Here is a 14,407-nt window from a genome sequence, read left to right on the forward strand (position 1 = left end):
AGTCTTTTGACATCAAAGTATTTAAATAAACTTTCTGCATCTTTAATGTGTCATGATCTTTGAAGCAGTGTTTTTTAAATGTTGGTCAAAAGCATTTGCTTACTTATTTTCACAATTTTGCAATGAATTTATTCCTTTCGATGGCATTCTCAATTGTTTGCTAGATCTCATCACCCTAAACATTTTAAAAAATTTTAATGGAAAGTCCATTTTAGGCTGTGTAGCACAGACCAAAATATTTTGTCTCACTGAAGTTAAATTCTCCTCTACAAATCTATTTGAGGAAACACTGATGTCAGACACTCATTTACCTAGTGAATTGCAGACTATGCTGTGATCATGTAAACAATGTGCATTTGACATAATAGAGAAGAGTCTTCAGAGAAAGAATAATTTGAGGGCACTGGATCTATCAATTTCAAAAGATATTTTTGTACTTGAATATTTGTGGTATTTATTATGTCATGTATTTTTAATAAGAAACAGAAAATGTCTGTCTTGAGAATTGCTCTCTAAGGGCAGAAGTAATTTTGCTAACAGTAATGTTACCTGATTTGATTATGAATGACTAGCATCTTTTTAATGAAAGGCTCTCAATTAGACTTTATGTCCATACAATAGCAAAGCACTCTTAAATCAGATTGGATATATCATGACAGTCCAGAATACAAGACTAAACCCAACCTGCCTGACGGTGCATCCAACTTCACTGGTATGAACAGAAGCCTTATTCTTAAACCAGAGAAGAATTTGGTCTGTTTAGTTGAAATCTTTTCTGTATTGAATGAAGTTGCAGATAATGCTTTTATGCATCAGATTATAGTAGTTAAATAAACACTGGACTGCAGCGAGACCACTTTGGGAAAAAAATTTAAAACTTTAGGAAGACAAGAGGGGTTAGGGAATCCTGTAGTCTTCATTCAGTAATTACAAATGCAAGTTTTGAAAGTAGTTTTAAATATTTTCTTAAAGTAATAAAATAAAAATATCACATTTTTATTAATAGAATGTAATTTCTAGCAAACAATCAAGACTTGGTGTTCTGGGTTTTTTTAGCTAAAGGGGAAAGAAAAAGTAGACAAATATGAAAAATGTAATTGAAAGATAATGAAGTGCCAGGTCCACAAAGAAAATAAACTTCTTAAATTTTAATCTTCTTAAATCCAGTTCTTTTGCTTAAACAATTGTTTATTTCAACAGATATCTCACCACCTAAATGTCTTTATGCTTGGTCCTAAATGAATTGAGAAAATAGATTAACAGAGAATGTATGCACTTTTAAATATCTGCAGATTGCTGAATAAATGAATGAGTAAAGAGCAAATAAACTAGTGATAAATAGTCATAGCTGCCAACAGCATACAGCGTGGAAGACAGACACCATTCTTTGGAAGATCTGCAGCTGAGCTAACTCAGGCTCCAGAGATCTGAGTTTCTTCATTGTTGGAAAGGCGTGTGATAAAGGCAACTACTCCTCAGTCCTTACTTTTACTGAGTTCCAAAATCAACTAAAGTGAGGAGATGAGATTTTGTAGACTGAGCAAGATACTAAAGATCATCTTGGCTTTCCCTTGGTACCTCTTGTTTGTGGAGATTTTGTCTGGGAGCTTAACTTTCAATTTTAGAGAAAAGAACACATGATAACACAAAAAATCAGAGGCCTCTTTTCCTATGAATAAATAATTGTCCCTTTCAAAAAATTATCTGTAAGTACTGCTCCATTTTTATTTTAAAAAGCCCATTTAGCAGTGGATGCACTACCACAAGTTTAAGTAGTGGGAATGTAGTAAAAATCTGCTGGAAACTTTATTTTATGTTTAAAATTTAAAATCCAAGGAGTGGAACCAGTACTCATTGCAAATGGTTGCAGAACTAGTATCACTTCATTTTAGAACTTGTAAACCCGATTAACAAACTGAGTTGGACTAAAAAACTTATTTGAATTAATTCAGTTCTAAGCACGGTTGAAGAAAATTATACATTTTTGCATACAGAAAATAATTTCATTTCAGACAATTCCGAGGTGATTTGTTAGGGACAAGGATATCTAGAGGAAGAATAACACAGGAAGACAGAGAAATCACTTATCATGATGTTCTAACTCCAACAAAAACTCAACCTACTGTAACAGAATATGAAAAGAAATGAAAGCTGGGAGTTAGTGAATAAGTTGAGCCTACTTAAAGATATATTAGTGTGATATTGATCAAATAAACAAACACTGAATTGATATATATCTACCATATAATTTGTGTAAAGGTAGAAAACTAGTTTTTAATTCATTAAAAGAGTTGAAGAAATAGTAGTTCAGTTCTCCAAAATAAACAAATATTTCATTTTGACTTAGTTCAATAGATTAAAAGGTAGAGGACAGTATTTAAATGTACTTACCTTTAAGTAAGTACCCAAGCCCAGACATTGCCCAGATTTAGGCACATGCTTAAATGTAGGCTTCCTGAAGTTCTTTGCTAAATTGGGACTAGATTTAGTGGCTTGTCAGTGCAGAATTTGAGTATAGTAAGCTTAAGCAACTGTTCTTTGGAATTATCCTTGGGCATATCAGAAAGTAATTTCAGAGATTTTTGATGGATTACAGTGTTAAATTATAGTAGCTGTTATTCTTATTTGACCTGAGGGCCTTAGTGAAATAAACAGGTTTTGCAGAGCAAAAAATAGACACCTAGCATTTGGACTTGCCACAATAAAAAATGTGAAAATTGAAAATATCTACACATTGAACATAAATTGAACAAAAATGACTTATTGGTTTTCCCAAAAAGAAAAGAAAACATTAGCTGTGCTAGTGGCAGTCTGCATGTAAAGATGATTTCAAAGATTGGCAGGAATGAAAATTATGTGACAATTTTTTTTATTTTATTTCAAAGCTAACTAATAAAACACCAACAAGATACCGTGTAAATTACATTATTTGACATTATAGAAACAGACCACAGGAGGCTAGCAAATTCTGAAACTTTAAATAGGGATGTCAGACACTTGTGGTATCCTGTATTTGGTGGCTGAACTTTTTTGTCAACCTTACCCCATTGACAAGAAGAACATGCTACTTATGAGATTTTAAAGGAATCTACATGATGTGAATTAATATTATAAGGAAAAAAACCCTTTAATCTACTCAGCATTCACAAACATTAAAGAACACTCACAATAAGCAGGTGACTCTTGCATGACACATTATTACCATTATATACCTCTTCGTTAAAGATTTTTGTATTTTAAAGTTTGGATTCTTTTAAGATTGGACTTAAAAAATTCAACTTCTCACTTCCTCAATTTGTCATGATCATTTTTAGAATAACATACTTGCATTTATTGTATACATACATCAGTTAACATTACTGAGATGAGGTTTGTTCATAACTCCTTAGTGTGTGTGTAAGGTAAAAATATATATGGTAAAAAGAGCTTGTCTGCAGCTTGAGGTAGGTTGTAATTGTACAGAAAGAGAGTGAAAGAGAGAAAGGGAAAGAAGAGGTAGGAGTAAGTCCAGGTCTTTAGAGACTTGATTCAGTCTCTTCATTTTTTACCAGGTTCATGTCTAGCAATACATATATTGGCTAGAATTAGCCATACAGATGACATCTACCACTCACAGAAATCTTTGTATTTCTGTTCCTCGCATGGAAAAGACTATGCACAAGAGTATTTCTCTATCCCCACATGGAAAAGACTATGCATGATAGTATTTCTCTACCCCATGAGAGCAGCATGATATTAAAGGTTTCAGGCTCTTTGATATCACAAAGAGAAAGAGAAGACAGATCAAAGGCATTGATACTCTAATGGGCCAGCCAAAAGTTTATTTACAAAACAGTTAGGACAAAATTTCTATCGAAGTTGAAAAAAGCACGATCTCACTTTTGGACCTGAACACCAAAGAAGCTCAGATGGGATATCTGAGATGAGAGAATTACATAGCCTGCATTTTTCAACAGACAATAAACAAATCAACATTGGTCATAGCGATCAATATCACAGAAGTTATCTTAAGGTGACAAAATACATGTATTAGAACTACAAATATACAAAACAAAACTCAATAATGTTCACCTCAGTACTGGTAAGAAAAAGAGACTCTCTGGACTGACCTCTTTACAGAAAATATGAACACTACCCTCAGAAAATGAACCAATGCTAAAGAGTTGATGAGTATATGCAACAAAGGCTGAGAGAGGATATATTTCGAATCTGGCACATTTACTGATTTACTAACTATTGCATAATGCAAAAATACACAATTCTAGAAACAGAAACATGACTGACTTTTCCAAAGCTACAGTGTGCAGAATCAGAGCTATTAATTACTGGGCAAGAACCCTTTTTATTCGTTACAGAGGACTGGAAGCTTTCTAACAAGGGTTTGTGTGCATTTCTTATAGGAGAATTAGCTAGAAGCGCTATTCAAAGAGTAAAAAATCTGTTATGGAAAGCTAAATCTGTCAATAAAGTTCTTTACTTATTGCTGTTAGAATTGAGAAATACTTCATTAAACGAACAGACAATAACAAAAAAATCAACCATCACAGTTACATGAACCTATGCAAATATCAAATTAACAAATATGGATGACTGAAAACAAATTATATAAATATAGTTTTGTATCTAACATAAAAGAGAGCTATATGGAGACCTAAAGATTCAGACCACTGGCAACTCTGTGACTAGAACAAAAAAGAGTTTCTCTCCCTAACAGAAGGGTCACAGTCATGCTGATTAGACAAAAACACTGAGGTGATTGTCAAGATTTATTGGCTATACCCGTAACACCTCAGAAACGGGTAGATACAATACATAAAGATGAAAATTCAATGGCTTAAGGAATGGATAAGTAAAGAAAAAGAATTGCTTCAATGTCAGCAGAATCTCTGCAGACATCCACATCGCCAAGGTCACTCAGAGAAACTATTACAGACAACAGTGTGGCCAGGATTAGGCCACAACACAATCAGCCAGAAGTGCATCCCTATTAGAAAATTTGCCAGATAAGGAAGTAAGACGATCTGGAACAACTTTGAAGAGTATTCAGAACCTCCTTGCTCATTGCATTTGAGGCATGAAGTTTCTCATTTTTTTCCTGAAGTAATAGGTGTTAAAAATGTTTTAATGAGAACTACCAAGTAAGATACTTAACAACAGGTTTTGGAGGTGCTATTCTGAATATACATATTAGTAGTGAAAAATCTCATTGTAAACAAGTTGTTTCCGAACACTTGTGGAAGACGACTACCCAGGTTTTCTGTTCAATACAAATTCCATATTATCTTCCCTGCTCTACCATTTCCAAGTTCTTCACAAACATTACAGAGAAATCAAGAATTAATAGGGAAACCAAATGTCCAGGGCTCACTGGTTATTTCCACAATTTGCAAGTCTTTCAAGCAAAGGGTAATAACTCTATATCAGACCTAAGGTTAAGCTAACTCAGTATAGTATTTGCATAAAGCCAAAAGTGTATCCTTAGGGGAAAGAACATAAGAAAAGGAGCATATTTAAGGAAAATCCTTTCCTGCCTCTAAGATTAGCTTCAATTGTTTTTAACAAGTAATAATATAAACTGTTTTGAGAATGGTGACAACAGTGTTGTAAAAATGCAGCTTAGTATAAAATGTTGGTTTTCTAGTATTACTTTTGAATGCACATCTAAGCTTGCTAAAGGTTCCTCCCAGGTGTTTCTGAAAAGACAGACTTTTTGTCAGAGAAATGTGGTTCCTCTGTAAATAATATTTAGCAATGCAACACCATAATCACCTTTGTTGGTGAGATCACCTACACATCAAGAAAGGTATTTCCTGTGGAGGTAGAAAAGAATTATTTGTACCTGTACAGCAGTATAATATCCTAGTAAACCTCTTCTAGAAGTCTGTGTTCAACTTGTTGTGGAACAGATACAAAGAAGAGATTCTTGGAGAGAGGAGGAGTGGCAGGGGGAACAAAGAGCCTATGGCATAAAAAGACAGTACAAGGATTTGGCTTGTGTAGACAAGCAAACTGACATCTTAAAAAAGAGATGACTGCCATGTCTAAGCTCATGACTCAGTGGCATATAGTCCTGGTGAGAAAAGAGGTTTCAAACCTAACAAGTAATGTTGGTATACGAAGGCAAAGACATAAGCTGTCTATGAACAGTTTTAGGTAAGAAAGCCCCTTCACTCTGATATTCATACACAGTCAATACAAATGCAACTCTAATGTCCCTAGTTAATGCAGCTCGTGGTTTTTTTTCTTTCTTCCAATGTTAGAATACTTAAAACTATATCTTATATTTCTATTGCCCTTATTTTTACAGCAAAGCACAACAGTGTAGGAACTTAAGTGTTCAACTTCTTTCTGTTGGTAGTATGATACTCCCTGCATGCACAGATGTCTAAATCAGAAAGTTCTGTAGTTGCCTTTTGGGTATTGTAGAAAGAAAAATATAAGTATATGATAACAAGAGGTAATATGAGACCTGAGAATCCGTGAGATCTTTTAGATACTCATTTGCTCCACATAAGAAATTATTTTTCACTTGAATGTACACTCCACTTTTTGGGAAATAAGAATATAAAGCTTCTTTTCTTTTTCTGTTGTCAGGCAGTTGAACAGAAAACATTACTAACTGACCTTTATATTAATGAGGCTAAATAAAAACACAGATGGCTTCTACTAAGTGAAGGAACTGAAAGTAATGATGTGCTATCTTAAGCCACTGTCCTGCAAAATCAGGGACCAGGATAAACAGAAATCTGATTATTCTAGCTGAATAAGAAAGCTCAAATAAACACACCCTCTCTCTGAATCCTTGTCTACACTAAAAAAGTGACTCATTTTAAAGAAAGGTTGTCAGGAATAAGTCGCCTTGAAGTAATACTTGATTTTTTCTACACAAAACAGTGATTCAACACCATTTCGGAAAATGCTCTTGAGACATAAGTTTTCAGGGAAAAATGAGGGTAACAGATTGAGTCCAAGGACCCAGACATGTGAAATGAAATTTCAGGTGTAGGCCTTTCAGTGGCCCAAAGAATGACAAAACAAGAGCAAGAAAGAGTTATCATATGACTTGTCTCATGTGTCTTTCCCTAGCCAATCATATCTGCATCCAAAACGAACCAGAGCTACTTGAAAATATTGTAGCTTGATATGTGATTTCTTTTATACATGAGATTTGCAAAAACCCAACAAAATGTTTGTATACATTTATGAAGGTTTCATAGGTTCAGATAATTCCGTTTAGAAATTATCACAGTTAATCACGATTTAACAATAAAAAATAAAACTAAAATAGTACATAAAGACTAAATAAGTTTTGTTTCGCTTATAAACTCTCATGTATACAAAATGGTGGAAAAGTTACTTTACATCCAAATTGCATCTGTTTATTACTGGTATTCAGTAATAGTATAAAAGAAAAAGACAACTTCTTCCCTTAACCCAGAGTTTTGACATTTAAAACAGTCCATCCTTATACCATACATACAGCTTCATTCAACCACATCTTGCTTAACCATATAATTTATAAAGTCACAAAAATGAAAACCTAAATTATGCTCTTAATAAGGAACTTCTTTTCAAAATTTTCAGTAGTTTTACCACTTACAGGGTGTGTTTGTGTTGGTTTTGTGTGTAGTCCTGGATTTGTCATTAAAGTTGTTTCTTCTGCTAGATCTCACCTTTTAGAGCGCTGAAAAGTGCTCCGAAAAAAAATCTATTTACATGGAACAGAATTTATGGCAAGAGAATTATGTTTGTTTCAAGATTCCTGAAACCCCAGTCTGTTGAGAGACTTTTGAAATTCCACTGGACTTTTGCATCAGTGCATGGAGTTCCAACCATTTCCATACCAAAGAATCAAAGAAATTATTAAACAGAAAATTTCTAGTAATTGCAAGATATTAGTCTATTCCTTAGGATTGTTCTAGATAATTTTTTTTTTAGGACTTAGTTTTAGTTTTTTTAGGACTTAGTTTAGGACTAGTTTTAAAATGCCTTAGGCTACAGGGCTCTTTCCATTTGCACAGACTAATAGATCTTCATTGGAACATTTTTTCTGATACCCTAATTGATCTTTTTTCAGCTTCATCCAGTTAGCTGGTTTTGTACACCTTGAAGAGAGAGTAAATAATTTCTTTCCCTGCTTCTCCAGGTACCATTCAAATATTAATAAATGGTTGCAGCTTCAATTTAGTCAAATTTACTTATTTAATTTTTTTAAATCTTGGCACACACCCACTCATTCAACATCACATTTCTTGTCTTTTATCAACAAACCAGAGCCTCCATCAAGATATTGAATGCAAAGAGGCAGCTGAGGAACATTTCGGGAGTGGGTGGGGACCACACAGGTAGGGAGCATCAAAGATTGCTGGTACTAAAGAAATAGCTCTGTTGTGCTTGTCTTGTCACTGGGATGAGAAAGACTCCTAACTGCAGACTGCAGTTGGGCAGCGTGCTGCTTGCACCCAGTGAGATGGATGCAACAAACTGCATCTCCCCTGAGTGTTCAGTTGCTCTAGACATGTGCTGGTTTTGGCTGGAATGGGGTTAACTTTCTTCATAGCAGCTAGTATGGGGCTGTGTTTTGGATTGTATGGGGCTGTGTTTTGGATTTGGGCTGGAAACAATGTTGATAAAGCAGGAATGTTTTAGTTACTGCTGAGCAGGGCTCACACAGCACCAAGGCCTTTTCTGCTCCTCACCCCACCCCACCAGCGAGTGGGCTGGGGGTGCACGGGAAGTTGGGAGGGGACACAGCCGGGACAGCTGACCCCAACTGACCAAAGGGGTATTCCATACCATATGACATCATGCTCAGTATATAAAGCTGGGGGAGGAGGAAGGAAGGGGGGACATTCGGAGTAATGGCGTTTGTCTTCCCGAGCAACCGCTACGCGTGATAGAGCCCTGCTTCCCTGCAGATAGCTGAACACCTGCCTGCCGATGGGAAGTGGTGAATGAATTCCTTCTTTTGCTTTGCTTCTCTACGCGGTGTTTTTTGCTCTACCTATTAAACTGTTTTTATCTCAGCCCACGAGTTTTCTCACTTTTACTCTTCTGGTTCTCTCCCCCACCCCACCTGGGGGGAGTGAGTGAGCGGCTGTGTGGTGCTTAGTTGCCATCTGGGCTTAAACCACGACAAGACATCAATAGTTTCCAAATGAGTCTTTGCTTTGGATGATTTTCTTCACGTTCTTTAAAGAGAGGTTAGCTGAAAATTTTCTTCTGCTCTCTCCTTTGTTCATAACTTAATTTCCTAAGTTGTCATTACCCAAGATGGATCTAGATGGTTTAGATAATAATTTCTGGAGGCAATTCCTCTCTATGCTACTCTTTTATACACTCTTGAAAGCAATCACTCTTTTTGATAATTTGACAGTGATCCCTCCCACTGCACACATTTGGACAACAGATCTCAAAATGTCAAGCCTTATCCATGCCTACGTAATAAAGGACTGGTCAAGTAATCATGCGGAATGAGAACTGCTTCCTGTTACTGGTGATCAAGGAGGCAGCAGTGCTGTTTTGTACTTGTCACATTAGTCATATTCTCATTTTGGCCAATATTCCTAGAAACCTTCTATCATTTGCACAGCATCCTATTGAAATCCATGGAGGAAAAAAAAAAAAAGACATAGCTATTCCATCTGAAGTCTGGAATAATATACGCTGCTGTAGCAATTTACTAGCATTGATCTCTGTGTAGAAATCCACCTTACATCAGTAGAAAAGGAACAAAGATAAAACATGGTCCATGAAATTGTTTTTCACTTGAGAGTTTTTTAGACAGAATAAGCTGCAGATTGTGCTATGAACATCTTTTCAACCATAATACATAACCCTTTGAAATAAGAAGGACATGAAACCTAAAGCAAAGAACTTTTGCAGAGCTGGGGAGGAAAACAGCAAAAGCCCACAGAGCCACAGTAAATGAGAGATAAAAATTTAACTCACTTTTCAGAGACAAGTATGTATGGATATAGTAAAATATCTTCCATTGCCTTTGCATTTACAAAGATATCTGGCTATCAGGTTATTGCTACAGAAATTCTGTGTTCTGTTGCTGTTTGAACCTTCTAAACATGTTTACCCTCTGGAAGACAGTATCTTTGACTTAAAAGAAAACTGAACTATGCTGGGTAATTTTATAACTATTTTCCTTGTCTTAGGGAAAGAAAACCACACAGAAGAGCATTCAAGTAGTCCTGCTACCTTCTATGATGCTACCGAAATAATTAAGCAAGCAGAATTTGGGGCCTGTTAATTTTAGCAGATATTCTAAAGAATATTGTTCCACCTAATACAGCAATTTAGCTGAAACAATAGTGACATAATCGACAAAATTACATAATAATTACAGTGCTTTAGAGCGAGCTATATTAAGGTATGACTCATCACTCAATATATAAGAAGGTACAGAATTACGTCAAATCCAGCAGTGCAGTGCAGTATAGTGTTCCTGCAGCCAAAAATGAAATTTAAAATCAGCAATCTTTTGTTAATAAGCTGGGAGGAGAGGAATTAATGGAAAGTATGACTATGAACTTTGTTTTACTTTAATGAATTAAATTTAAAAAGTGACAAGGAATAATTGTACAATTACAATTAAAATTTACATATTTTTTAGAAAAATATTTAATACATTTTACTATTTGAACCTCACACTTCATCTGGCAATACTTGTAATAGTTTGCTTTATTGAAAAGGGAGAACTATTCCACTCCTCAGTTGGGGAAATGATTGGTGAAGTGGAAAAGCAATGATGGAATTTTCTAGGATAATTACTTTTTTTTATTAGAATGCTTTATCAATGATCATTATGAAAGAAAAGCTGCAAAGTGTAACAATCAAGCATAAAACATATAACTTCCCATGAAACAATTTGCATGATTTTCTATAATAGAATTCAGTTGAAAATAATTATTTTTAAAACTGCAGATGCTGAATATATGCATCTTGGACAAAACTGTATTGAAAATTTCTTCCCTGAAGGCTTGAATAAGCCTTACTTGTTATGCAAAAGATATATATACCTTCTATCATTTTCCTATCTGTTAATACTTTCCTTGATAATAAACGTAGTCCCAGTTAAAGTTATTATTCAACAGCACAATTATACATCATTAGCAAGGTTACTACACTAAGCTTTTTCTATCAAAAAAATTATGATGGTTTGTACTCACCAGGTGTAAAATTATACCGAGCAGAAAACCCGATAGATTCCAGCTCACCATCAGCAAAAAATTTAATCCATAGGAATCTGCCACTGGATTTTATCATAGGTGGATTTTGCTGTCCACAGAAACGTCCAATGATTGGGGAAAAGCCAAAAGGTCCATCTCGTACTTCAATATGGTCAAATTTACACTCCCAAGAAGGCTCTATGGAATATTTTTCATCAAAGTGTAGTTCAATGCATTGTCTAGGGGCAGCTAGAGATGGAAAGAAAATTATCTTATTATTTTCTAAACCAAGACCTTCAAACCTAAAGCAGATTAAAGAAAATCAAATATACCAATTTTGTATCCATCTTAAGGTTTTGCTTAAAAACTTGTTTGAAAATTAGTACATCTATATTTTTATAGATTTTTACATCATCAGCTTACTTGTCTATTCTTATTCTTTTCCTTTAAAAAAGTGCTCATGACAGCAGTTCTTAGTAAAACTAAGAGAGATATATATGAAGTAAAGCAAAGTACAGTTTAGGAACAATTGGTTCAAACACAAAATCTTTCTAAGAAATTTAGACATATAGAAAACCAGTGTTTTCTTATATTTGGGGGGGCGTTAATCAGAATGCTTTTTTACCTAATGCTCGCAAAGATGAAGTAAAATTTGATCAGAACTGTGCTATAGTAAGAAGGACAAATTCTGTTCCTATATGTATTGCAGTCAATGACAAGCTTGAGTGTAATTGTTTACACTCAGAATTACTTACCTCATTTGAAATATAAGGACAAGTGTAGTGAATTCTCACTTAAGAAGCTAGGTAAGGATGAAGCAAAATTAATGTCTAACTAAAGACCAACCAATATTCTACCAAAAACCTTGAAGAAACTTTATAGTGGTCACTTAATTAGACGTAAAAACCATCCTTGTTCATAGATACTAAGGCTAGTGGCAGTCAGAATCATCTCTAAAACAAACATTCCCTGGCATCTCCTGTATAAAGCAAAATAGTTACTGGTTGAACTATAGTATTTTCTTAAAAGAAGAAAAAAAAATCCTGGTTTTGTCTACAAATGTTACCAGATGCAGCATCCCTGAGATGCGCTGTTCCTATGCTTAACCTTGTCCATAGCAAAAAATATCTGTCTTCAGGGTCTAGATCACGGTGCGATATAGCCTTTTGCTGACAAAGCCTTCTGTTAAGACAAGGGTTTGTTGTGTCATTGCCCGCTGTGCCTCTCATGGGATCACATCCTACACTTTACACATATTAGGAGAGGTTGAAATTGCTATGAGCTTTGCCTGAGTTACCATTCTTTTCACATGAAAACACGCAAGATCAAACTCCAAACTGAGTGCATCAGCTTAACATGGAAACTGTTGCCACTCCAGCAGTCAGTATCCTTCCATTTCTTTCCTCAGGAATAACAGGAAAACTATCAGTGTGACCATAACCTAGATCTTGTATGTAATTTGAAATGTTTTAAATTGAAGCTTTTGAGATGAGCTCATTACTCACAAAGGAAGTGAGACTATTTAAAATGAACTAAATAAGAACACATTAGGTAAATCTTATAATCTTTACATAAGAGCACACAGCTCCCATTTACAACTATTTCATGTCAATAAATACAGCCTCATTTTATAAGAAGCATTGAAGAAATAAGTTAATAAAACACGTTATTTGCGAAGAAAGATTATTTTAATAACTTTACTTTCAATGTTAATATAATTGAATGATTGATATTTATTGAAATATTTAATTTAACGTAAGAAAGAAACCTTAACTACTGCTCTCAGTTTGAAGAAATTTAAGGAAGTCCTTACTATTGGCTTGTTGTAATTTATACCAGTACAGGAAATTTGTGACCTTTGTACCCATACAAATTCAATAGCAAAATCAAAGCTTGAAATTTTACATATAATTGCACCAAATTCATAGTGCATGGAAGTGACACTACTTTGAAAGTATGAAAAAACCTTACAAAATTAAAATCAGATAATAAAGCTTGTGAAGAGGATCTTATTAATGCTACCCTTGGTGAGGTTTGAAGACCAAAGTAGATCTTTTAGATTGTAGTAAAAGACTGAATAACTGGAAGACATCATTGATTAATTTTGTTCAGATGTTTCTACCCTTGATTTCACATATTTATAACAAATATTGATTGAAACTTAACTAAGAAATAATAGGGCAGAAAAGAGCCATCAGCACCTTTCAATCTGGAATCCTATTTTGCATGCTCTTACTCCATTTAAGGAGATTTGTTGAGAACTACTCATCATTCACCTAGGGACTGTAGAGTCAGGTATCAGAAACTCCATCCTGACAATGCTTTAGGTAATCTTAAGAATGCTCATTTAGTCTTGAAAATCTTATATACTCACTAGTCAAATATTATGCTATTAACCTACCTAAAGCTTTATTGTAATGTTTCAATGTTGCAAACTAGATATGAAGATGAATTCTGCTAGTATCATTAGTGTCAGCATCATGCCACAGTGTATGACTGCTCTGCTTTCCACAGCAACAGAGAGATACCTGCTTCAAAAATGGCTTATGCCATTAATGTAACACATTTGTCCTTTATGAACTTCCTGTGTTAGGCCTTCACTACTCTATTTCATACCAAGAGAAGGCTTACAAGTGCTGGCCCATAGTTAAACCCTTAACAGGTTTTCTCTGAATCCAAGACTCATGTAACATATGCTAAAAATGGGCATGAGGCCCCCTCTAAGTTATAGCTCAGTCATTTGGTATGATTTTTGGTGCTGAACAGAAGCCCTGAAGCCAATTATAGCCTCAGTATAATATAAAAGGAGTCTTTGTGGGTAAAAGAGAATCAGGCCTACAGAGATACGCATGAGATCAATTGATTCGGTAAAAGCCCGGCCTGAGAAAAAACTGCACAATTTCCACAACCTCCATGCAGGTCTCTGAATCTCACATTGCAAACTAGTTTTACGATCAGAATATTGCTATAGTTTACTCTTCTTTGCTTTTATTTATTTTTCAACAAAGTCAGTATGAGGCTTTTCCTAGTGAAGCTCAGTTCTTGCTAGAGGATCAGAGAGAATCACATCATCTCATGGAGTACTCAAGAAAGAGTTTCTACTTTCCCTCACATCTCCCATGTGTAGAGGCTGCTCCACTTTATGAATGGAGCATTGACTATTCATTAGCACTGTTTCTCCACTGCTAAATAAAACAGGGCTGGGGGATGAGTTTGGGGCCTGGGCC

At 35.0% G+C, this 14,407-nt stretch overlaps 1 protein-coding gene across 1 annotated transcript in view; it reads right to left on the reverse strand.

Moving 5' to 3' along the window:
• Positions 1–14,407, reverse strand: part of NETO1 (neuropilin and tolloid like 1) — a 62,606-nt gene that overhangs the window by 37,228 nt on the left and 10,971 nt on the right. The window contains exon 4 of the mRNA XM_059815491.1: positions 11,181–11,429. Within this exon, the coding sequence (XP_059671474.1) occupies positions 11,181–11,429 (249 nt within the window). The remainder of the gene's footprint in view (positions 1–11,180; positions 11,430–14,407) is intronic.

Source organism: Gavia stellata, chromosome 3 (genome assembly GCF_030936135.1).
Source record: "Gavia stellata isolate bGavSte3 chromosome 3, bGavSte3.hap2, whole genome shotgun sequence".
Lineage (NCBI taxonomy): Eukaryota > Metazoa > Chordata > Aves > Gaviiformes > Gaviidae > Gavia > Gavia stellata.